Source organism: Impatiens glandulifera, chromosome 1, assembly GCF_907164915.1.
Source record: "Impatiens glandulifera chromosome 1, dImpGla2.1, whole genome shotgun sequence".
NCBI lineage: Eukaryota > Viridiplantae > Streptophyta > Magnoliopsida > Ericales > Balsaminaceae > Impatiens > Impatiens glandulifera.
In genome coordinates, this window is record NC_061862.1 from 110,613,513 (window position 1) to 110,624,106 (window position 10,594).

At 35.6% G+C, this 10,594-nt stretch overlaps 1 protein-coding gene across 1 annotated transcript; it reads right to left on the reverse strand.

Annotated features, from left to right (window-relative positions):
* Positions 1 to 1,911: 1,911 nt before the first annotated feature.
* LOC124940327 (secreted RxLR effector protein 161-like) lies at positions 1,912 to 2,533 on the reverse strand. The gene is made up of 4 exons (XM_047480841.1): positions 2,432 to 2,533; positions 2,280 to 2,341; positions 2,146 to 2,205; positions 1,912 to 2,101 (listed from the first exon to the last, which is right to left on the reverse strand). The coding sequence occupies exons 1-4, from the start codon at positions 2,531 to 2,533 to the stop codon at positions 1,912 to 1,914; spliced, it is 414 nt and encodes a 137-aa protein (XP_047336797.1).
* Positions 2,534 to 10,594: the final 8,061 nt, after the last annotated feature.

Sequence of the window (10,594 nt, forward strand, 5' to 3'; positions counted from 1 at the left end):
TGCACCCCACTTAATAGATTAGGTGCTTATCGGTCGCTACCACACAGGCAGTCATCTCACTTGTGCGAGCAAGGTTCAAAACACTATTTCTAATCCGTCCTTCTATCAATCGAGAAAAGAAGCTTCAGAGTCAACAGAGTCAAAGGGTTCAACGAAATCTCTTTCATACAAATCTTATCTTATGCTTCCCGAGGGGATAGTAACTTCTTAGAAAAGCTTACCTATAGTGTTTGTATCTCACTCATAAAGTGACACATATACACAAGAGTGAAGCATCACCCTTTTTATTTGTTGATTTTTTTTTCTCTTTGTACAAGTGGCGTTCCCTTAGTGGATACAGGCAATGCTTGTACTGGTAGCATCGAACCAACTGAGAAATGATATGAAAGGAAATTTGAAAAAAATAACGTGCCGTATTTTGATTGATCGAAAAAACAAGTAAAAAATCTTTTTTTCTACTACTACTACTCATACTTTTATTTCTTTTTTTCATGCTAATGACGTTATATTTTGGATATTCAGGGATTATAAGTTATACAGGAAAATAGTTCTAGATGTGTATAAAATTGATCCATCACGATGGAGGTGGATGGTTACATCATAATAACTTCTATGTGGTTTCAAATCAAATCAAGTGGTTTATTTAAAGTTTTTTTATAATTAAAAATATGTATAATTATTAGTTTATTGAAATTGTAAATATTTATTTTAAAAGAATATTAGTTATATATATTATTATTATTATATTATATAATTAAATATAAAATTAATTAAAAATAATAATAAACAAATAACACTAAAAAAATAATATTTACCTAATCAATTATAGAATTTTTTATATAAATTTACTTTATTTCTGTCAAATTATATAAAGTAATAAAATTAAAATAGTAAATTTGTAAAAGTGTAATTGATCAAATATCTCTAAATTTAGAAAACTATTTTAGAACGGAACGCGTGAGAATGACGTAAACAATAAAAAGAACAGAGATTTAACGTGGTTCACCAAAATAGAACTTGACTACGTCCACCCAGAAGAGAGAGATTATTATTGAGAAGATTATTTACATAGATGATATAACAAATTAGGGTTATAACACGAGTTTATATAACACTCGGTCCCCTGAACACCTAATATAGAAACCCTAACAAATAGATAATTGGGTTGGCCCATTAAGAAGGCCCAACTATTCAAGTCTATTCAACAAATCTTCACCTTGACTTGAATTCTCTCAGATGTCCTAGGTGCATTAGTTAATGCACAGATCTCCCAAATACATTCGTCAATGTCAGATGGCCTAGATGCACTCGCCGGTGCCGAATGGCCCAGATGCACTCGCCGGTGTCGGATGGCCCAGATGTACTCATCGGTGCCGGATGGCCCAGATGCACTCGTAGGTGTCAGATGGCCCAGATATATTAATCAATACTAGATGGCCCAAATGCATTCGTCAATACCAGATAACCTAGATGTATTAATCAATACTAGATGGCTCAGATGCATTCGTCAATATCAGATGGCCCAGATGCATTAGTCAATGCCCAGATGACCCAAATGCATTATTCAATGCACAGATGGCCTAGATGCATTAGTCAATGCCCAGATGTTCAATCTTCTCTATCTCTCTCTCTTCTAAAGTTGCCCTTAGAGAAACTAACAGTTTCTGACGTTAAGCAAGTCCAAACAATGTTGGAACTTGATATGATGAACTGACTTGGTGAATATATCAGCAGGAATGTCAGCAATTCCTACCTTTTTCACTTTTATCCTCTTCTCAGTCCTTAGGAAATGATATCGCACGTCAATATGCTTAGTCCGTTCATGATGAACTTGATTTTTGGCTAAGCATATAGCACTCAGACTGTTACAGAAGACAGTTGCTTGATCTTGATGTAAGCCCAAATCACTAATTAGTCCTTCAGCCATATTCCCTCTTTAGCAGCTTTTGTTAATGCCATGTACTTTGCTTCTGTTGTAGACAAAGTCACAGTAGGTTGCAGAGTCGCTTTCCAACTAACAACTGAGCCCCCAAGAGTAAATACATAACCAGTCATAGATCTCATACTATCAACGTCTCCAGCATAATCAGAATCTGAATACCTAGTAATTAGACATTGTGTATCACCTCCATATATGAGACCAACATCAAAAAGTTCCCCGTAGATACTTGAATATCCTCTTCACAGCTTTCCAATAATCCTTCCCTGGTTATACCATAAATCTACTCACAAAACTCACTGTCTGTGCCAGATCTGGTCTTGTACAAATCATAGCATACATCATACTCTCTATTGCACTAAAGTAAGGAACTAGAGTCATATACTTTTTCTCTTCATCTGTCTGAGGAGCAAACAATATAGTAAGATGAATATTAGCAGCACAAGGTGTATCTATAGGTTTAGCTGATGACATCCCAAACCTTCACAGTACCTTATCAATGTAACCTTTTTGTGATAAGAAAAGTTTCTCCTGGCCTCTATCTCTAAGAATCTCCATTCCTAGAATTTTCCGAGCTGCTCCTAGATCTTTCATCTCAAACTCAGCATTTAGAAGATCTTTTAGCTTCTAAGCATCTATTTTTCTCTTTGTTGCTACTAACATGTCATCAATATACAGGACTGGGTAGATGAATGAGTCATTCTTCAACTTGTTGTAGTACACACAACAGTCATATGCACTCCTCTTGTAGTTAAGAGACATCATAAAGTTGTCAAACCTCTTATACCACTACCTTGGAGACTGTTTAAGTCTGTATAAAGACTTCTTCAACTTGAAAACATACTTTTCCTTTCCTGGAACTTGGAAACCTTCAGGATGAGTCATGTATATTTGTTCCTCTAACTCTCCATGTAGAAATGATGTTTTCACATCAAGTTGTTCGAGCTCCAAATCCTGATGTGTCACTATTGCTAGTAACACCCTGATAGAAGTATGTTTGACTACTGGTGAGAAAATTTTGTTATAGTCTACTCCCTCCTTCTAATTGAACCCCCTTGCAACAACTCGAGCCTTAAACTTGACTCCTTCAACAGCTGTTATACCTTCCTTTTTTCTTGAAAACCCATTTGTAGGTAATAACATTTCTCCCTGTAGGCAAAGAGACTAACACCCAAGTATGATTTTTGTGAAGTGATTCCATCTCATCTCCCATTGCTGTGAACCACTGCGCAGCTTCAAACCCGGATACAGCTTCTTTATAAGTGGATGGTACAGACGTATTCACTTCCTCCTCAATAACCTATAGTGCATAACCAACCATATCTTCATAACCGTATCTCTGAGGTGGTCTAACTCCAATCATCCTTAACCGACCTTCAACTACACTCTCATGAATAACTTCAGATGGTTGAGAAACTAATTGTTCAGACTCTGGCATCTGACCCTCAATATGGGGTTCTTTTTCCTTTTGTAAAGTAGTTTCTAACTCCACATGTTTGTTAGCACTACTACTTTCTGCTACAGATTTCTCAATAGAGTTAAGTATAGAGTTCTCATCAAAGATGACGTTTCTACTCAAAATAACTCTTTTTTTCAGATGGAGACCATATTTTGTATCATTTTACACCATCTCCATAGCCCACAAATACTCCTTTCTTCGCTTTTGGCTCTATTTTACCGTCACTGACATGATAATAAATTGTGCAACCAAAAACTTTTAGACCCGAGTAATTAGCAGATTTTCCAGACCATACCTCGTAAGGTATTTTGCAGTTAATCCCGGTGTGAGGCCCACGATTTATCAAATAACATGGTGTAGTCACCGTCGCTGCCCAAAAACTTTTATCAAGCTTTGCATTATAGAGCATGCATCTTGTTCTTTCCAGTAATGTCTTATTCATTCTTTCAGCTATACCGTTCTGCTGTGGCGTATGTCTTACCGTGTGATGTCGAGCAATCCCTGCATCCTTGCAGAACTGATTGAAATCAAATAAACAAAACTCCATACCATTGTTAGTTCACAACCTTTTGATTTTCTTTCCAATTTAATTTTCCACCAACGTTTTCAATTCTTTGAATTATCTAAAGGCTTCTCATTTATTTCTCATGACAAACAACAAAGTCATCCTTGAGAAATCATCAATAATTGTCAAGAAGTATATATGACCTCTAATAGATTCAACCCTAGCTGGACCTCAACAATCTGAATGGATATAATCAAGTGTGTCTTTTGTCATGTGAATAGCCTTTGGAAACTTGTTGCGATGTAGTTTCCTAAAAACACAATGCTCACAGAAGTTAAGACTCGTGATCTTGTGACCTCTAAGAATATCATCCTCCTTTGCTAGAATCTGCATCCCCCTTTCACTCATATGACCAAACCTCATATGCCAAAGTTTAGTCATATCATCCTTGTGCATCTCTGAGGATGCAACAGAAACAGAACCCGAGACAGTAAAACCTTGCAAAAATATAAAGTGTCATTCTTGACACCTTTCAGAATAACATCAGAACCCTTGCACACATTTAGAACTCCACTTTCACCTTTGAACCAAAATCATTTACTATCTAACATACTTAGAGATATCAAGTTCTTAGTGATAAGTGGAACATGTCTAACCTCATTTAGTGTACAAAATCGTGTGTCCTGATCTTGATTGAGCCAATCCCAACTGCCTTACAAATAGAACTATTAGCCATAGAAACTGAAGGAATTATGTCCTTTAATTCAATGTGCAATGACTAAATGTGAATAGGACAATTAAGAAAATTAATTTAATCCAATTATTTTAGGAGTCGTAGTGCTTTGCTAGAAGCCAACTATGATTAATAGGGTAATACCTACAGCTATTATAATTGGGTCCTACGAGGTCACACATATAGGGTTTACCAATAGATGAAATGAGAATGATTATATTACTAATATATTAGATATTAGTAATATATATTATTCCTTTTATTTTGAAATAAAAGAGTAACTTTGTGGATAAACAATATATTAGATATTGTTAAAGACGTTTAAGCAAGAAAGAAATAAATATATATATTGAGGATATATTTACGAAAGATAAAATTATAACATATTTTATTGTCATAAATATGTTACGGTTTATCAAAAAGGAAGGTGGAAGGTTTCTTACATGACAATTAAAAGGGAAATAAATTTTCCTAGGTGAGAAGGGCATTTAAAAGGATGATTATTCGATAATCAATGAGACACACAAAAACTTCCCCATCCCCCTTTTTCTATAGCTGGAGAGAAGTTCTTTAGAACAAAGGGTGCTCTTGATTCTGAAAGCAAGCAATCAGATTGTTTCCTTTGGTTATCCTACGATCTAGCAATCAACGGTAACCGGATCTATTGGAACTCGTGTGGACCAAATAGAGGAGCAACAAGTGGGGCTCTGATCCTGATCCAATCAACCAGATCTGTCAAATTCACGCATCAAAGGTATACCATTTCAAGCTGTATGTTTATTCTATCAGTTATGCTTTTATATCAATGATTAGGTATTTTAGATTAGATCTAAAATTTCCGCACATATACCTAATCAAAAACAACAATGGTATCAGAGCTAGGTTGCATAAACTGATAGAACTATTTGATGCAATCTGAATAATAATCTAACAAGTTAATGATTAATTATAATATGATGATATTATTCGTAATATACAGTTAATTGATCTTGTTATGAAATATAATAAGTTTTGTTTAGAATTAAAATATATAAATATGATTTATATTATTTACTTTTTCTCAAAAGTTAAGAAAAGAAAATGCAAGTTCAAGATTAATACTCTTGAAAGTTACTACATGTTGAACCTTGAAGGATAGTGATCCGTAGAAAAGATTACATGTTTTAATATACATTGTTTTGGTTTTATTTATAACTATTTTTTTCACTTTTAAAATAAAACCAATGAAAGATTTTAGTTCCTAAAGAAATTGGGAAAATACCTTTCCACATCATAACCCAAGCAGTTTACGGTATTATTTTGGTTAGATGGGTTTCGCAAAAGCGATTGTGTCTTTCCTCTACTGTATACTCTTGAGGGTGAATCTATATAAGGGATTCATAAACATTGATATGGTTGTACCCAACAAGAGACCAATACCAAGTCTTGGATCTTGAGGTATAGGGATGACTCTAAATTGGATTTAGATTATCAACCAAGAATTATAAAGAAGTTATGATTAGTAAATATTGTTTACTTACCCTGAATATACAAGGTCTAAGGCAGTGCAAAAGTACGTTAGACTTTTATCAAATGGGATCTTGGAATCATTTTGTTCAGAAAGGAACTATAATAATTTGAATAAAATGCGCATTCACTCCTGTTAAATTGTTTATCACAAGTGTTTGCATCGTCAATACATAAACTAATTAAGTTGTATTTAAATAACATATTGTAGATAATGGCAAACGATAATTTGAAATTCTCCCTGCGCTCCATTATTGAGAAAAACAAGTTAAATGGGACTAATTTCCTAGATTGGGAAAGGAATCTGAGGATAATTCTGAGGTCCGAGGGACGTGAGGACGTTCTTACTACCCCTATTCCAAAAGTGACTGATACCTCGTTTGACGAGGAGAAGCAACAGCAACCCAATTGAAAACCGAGGATTTACCTGTCACTTGCTTAATGCTTGCTGCAATGGAACCTGATTTGCAGAAGAGGTTTTTGAGTTCCGATGCTTATACCATCACAACTGAGCTGAAAACTCTGTTTCAGGATCAGGCAAGGATTGAACGATATGAAACTCACAAGGCTATACTTGATAGCAGACTTGTGAAAGGGAAACCCGTAAGTCCTCATGTGATTAGTCTAACTGGGCTGTTCAAGAGGATGGAAGATTTGGGGACCCCTTATGACCAAGAGTTGGCCACGGATATCGTTCTTAGATCCTTACACGATGGTTTTGCACCTTTTAGAATGCAATACCATATGAATGGACTAAAGCATGATCTAAATGAACTCCACAACCTGCTTAAAAATGCAGAAGGCAATATCACTGATGACAAGAGGAAGGAAGTTCTGAATGTCAATAGTGGGAAGGGTTTTAAGAAAATGGCTAAGAATAAAAACAATTACCAAAGAAAAGGTAAATAAGTTGCAAAACCCAAGGGTGATGAGAAGCCAAGAGTAGCTTCTGAACATGATTGTTTTTATTGTAAGGCCAAGGGTCACTGGAAGAGAAACTGTCCCAAATATCTTGAAGATAAGAAGAACGGAACTGTGAGTTCCACTTCAGGTATTTATGTTATTGATATAATGACAACCAATGTCCATACATTAGATAATGGTCCCACTTGGGTATTTGATACAGCATGTGGTGTTCACATTATTTCAAATGTGCAGGGACTAAGAAATAGAAGGCGGGTGAAGAAAGGGGAGATAGACTTGCGCGTTGCAAATGGAGCAAGTGTTGCTGCACTTACTGTAGGAGTTTTTTGTCTGTCTCTACCTTCCGGTTTAACATTTGAACTTAATAATTATTATCATGTTCCGTGTATTACCAAGAACCTTGTTTCGGTTGGTGCATTGCATTATGATGGTTTTGATTTTAGCCTTAAGAATGGGTGTATTTCTGTTTCTAAGAATAATATTTTCTATGCAACTGCTCATATGAATAATGGGATTTTTGAAATAGATCTTAAATCAGAATTATATAACATAAATAACAAAAGACAAAAACCAAATAATTTGAGTGAAACCTATTTATGGCATTGTCGATTAGGTCACATTAGTATGAATCGCATGAAGAAGCTCCATAGAGATGGAATTTTAAAAGATATGGATTATGAATCCATTATAACATGTGAATCGTGTCTGATGGGTAAAATGACAAGGTCACCTTTCAAAAGAAATTTTGAAAGGGCTACTGAACTATTGAATATAATACATACTGTTGTATGTGGGCCAATGAGTACAGAAGCTAAAGGTGGTTATAAGTACTTCATCACATTTACTGATGACATGAGTAGATATGGGTATGTTTACCTTATGTCACATAAATCAGAATCCTTTGAAAAGTTCAAAGAATTTCAATATGAAGTAGAGACTCAATGTGGCAAGAAAATCAAAGCACTTCGATCTGATCGTGGTGGTGAATACATGAGCCATGATTTTGATCATCATTTGAAAAATTGTGGTATAGTAACACAATTGTCAACCCCAGGAACACCACAGCTAAATGGTGTATCTGAAAGGAGAAACAGGACCTTGTTAGACATGGTCCGATCAATGATGAGTTTTGTCAATCTTCCGATTTCCTTCTAGGGATATGCCCTTACTACCGCTGTACTGACACTAAATAGGACTCCGTCAAAAACTATAGACAAAACTCCATATGAGATATGGACTGGAAAAGTTCCAAAGTTGTCTTTTCTGAAAATATGGGGATGTGAAGCTTATGTAAAACGTTTACAGACAGATAAACTTGCCCCCAAGTCAGATAAATGTTTCTTTATAGGGTATCCAAAAGGAAGTTTTGGATATTATTTCTACAATCCAACACAGCAAAAGATATTCGTTGCAAGGGATAGTGTCTTTTTGGAAAGAGAGTTTCTTTCCAACAAGTCAAGTGGGAGAAATATTCATCTTGAATCATGTCAAAATGATGATGAGCAACAAACTCAACAACAAGATGACATGGATGATGTCATGGATGATGTCAATGATGAGATAAATACTTATGAAGGGATAAGGACTCAGATCATCCAAGAACCTGAACAAGAGGATCTACAAACTGTTGTGGATCATATTCCGGATTCAGTCGTTGAACAAGTTGAACCCACTCGTAGATCGGAAAGGCCAAGGGTTATGCCAAGACGTTATAATGATTTCATCTTAAATGCAAGCCTTGATGTTCTTATGTTAGAACATAATGAGCCTTCCACCTATAATCAAGCAATGATGGGTCCAGACTCCAATAAATGGCTTGAAGCCATGAGGTCCGAAATGGATTCGATGTTTGAAAATCAAGTATGGGACTTGATAGATTTGCCAAATGGGGTCAAACCCATAAGGTGCAAATGGATCTTCAAACTCAAAAATGACAAAGATGGAAATAAATCTATTCACAAGGCAAGATTAGTTGCCAAAGGTTATAGACAAATTCATGGTATAGACTATGATGAGACATTTTCACCAGTTGTTATGATTAGATCCATTAGGATAATCCTAGCTATTGCTGCATATTATGACTATGAGATATGGCAAATGGATGTCAAAACAGCCTTTCTAAATGGTTTTTTGGAAGAGGATGTGTACATGACACAACCTGAAGGTTTTGTAGATCCGAATTATGCTGGGAAAGTATGTAAGCTCAAGAAGTCAATTTATGGACTTAAGCAAGCATCCAGGAGTTGGAACTTTCGATTTGATGAAAAGATCAAAGAGTTTGAATTCATTAGATGCGAAGAGGATCCTTGTGTTTACAAAAGGTTTAGTGGGAGTAAGATAAATTTCCTAGTATTATATGTGGATGACATACTACTTATTGGGAATGACATTCCGATGCTAGAGTCCGTCAAAGAATGGCTGATGAAATGCTTCTCAATGAAAGACTTAGGAAATGCTGAGTACATTCTTGGAATCAAGATCTATAGAGATAGATCTAAAAGGCTACTTGGACTGAGTCAAGGAATTTATATTGATAAGATTCTTAAAAGATTCAAGATGCAAGATTCTAAAAAGGGATTTTTACCCGTTCAACATGGTGTATATCTCAGCAAGACGCAGTGTCCTAAAACATCTGATGAACTTGAGAAAATGAGCAAGATCCCTTATGCCTCTGCCATAGGATCTATCATGTATGCCATGGTATGTACACGTCCAGATGTTGCATATGCATTGAGCATGTGTAGCAGATACCAATCAAGTCCTGGAGAAGCACATTGGAGTGCAGCTAAGAATATCCTGAAGTACTTGAGAAGGACCAAGGATGATTTCTTAATATATGGGGGAGATGAAAAATTAATCGTATATGGCTATACTGATGCAAGTTTTCAGACTGACCGAGATGGCTTTGAGTCACAATCGGGTTATGTCTTCATCCTTAATGGAGGAGCTGTGAGCTGGAGAAGCTCCAAACAGGATACAGTAGCAGATTCTACAACAGAAGCTGAGTATATTGCTGCTAGTGAAGCAGCAAAAGAAGCTGTTTGGATAAGGAAATTTTTGGATGAACTCGGTGTTGTTCCTAGCATTTCAATGCCTATTGATATCTATTGTGACAACAATGGTGCCATAGCCCAGGCTAAGGAACCAAGTTCGAGCTCAAAATCCAGACATGTTATGAGGAAGTATCACCTTATTCGACACATCATTAATATGGGTGATATTAGGATGTGTAAAGTGCATACAAATGACAACATTGCTGATCCATTGACCAAACCTATGCCTCGGCCCAAGCATGAGAGTCACACTAGGGCTAAGGGCCTCAAACATATTGGAGAATGGCTTTAAATTTTTTTTTTGTTTATGAGTATTAAACACTTGTTTAAGTTTGACTTGATGATTTTAAGATATATGATATTTCATATTTATTTATACATTGTTCTTAACAAATATTAAATAATATGTCCAAATAATTCATTATTAACAAATGGGATCACCTTAAGTGTTCTGGTGAATGAAACCCCATTAAGT

What these genes read in the sequence shown, in the direction of transcription:
- LOC124940327 (XM_047480841.1), bottom strand. Translation starts at nt 2,533, where the DNA reads ATGAAAGATCTAGGAGCAGCTCGGAAAATTCTAGGAATGGAGATTCTT. An exon ending in AAAAAGGTTACATTGATAAG is followed by an intron (nt 2,342 to 2,431) that starts GTACTGTGAAGG and finishes TTTGCTCCTCAG; the next exon opens with ACAGATGAAGAGAAAAAGTA. An exon ending in AGTGCAATAGAGAGTATGAT is followed by an intron (nt 2,206 to 2,279) that starts GTATGCTATGAT and finishes TGGTATAACCAG; the next exon opens with GGAAGGATTATTGGAAAGCT.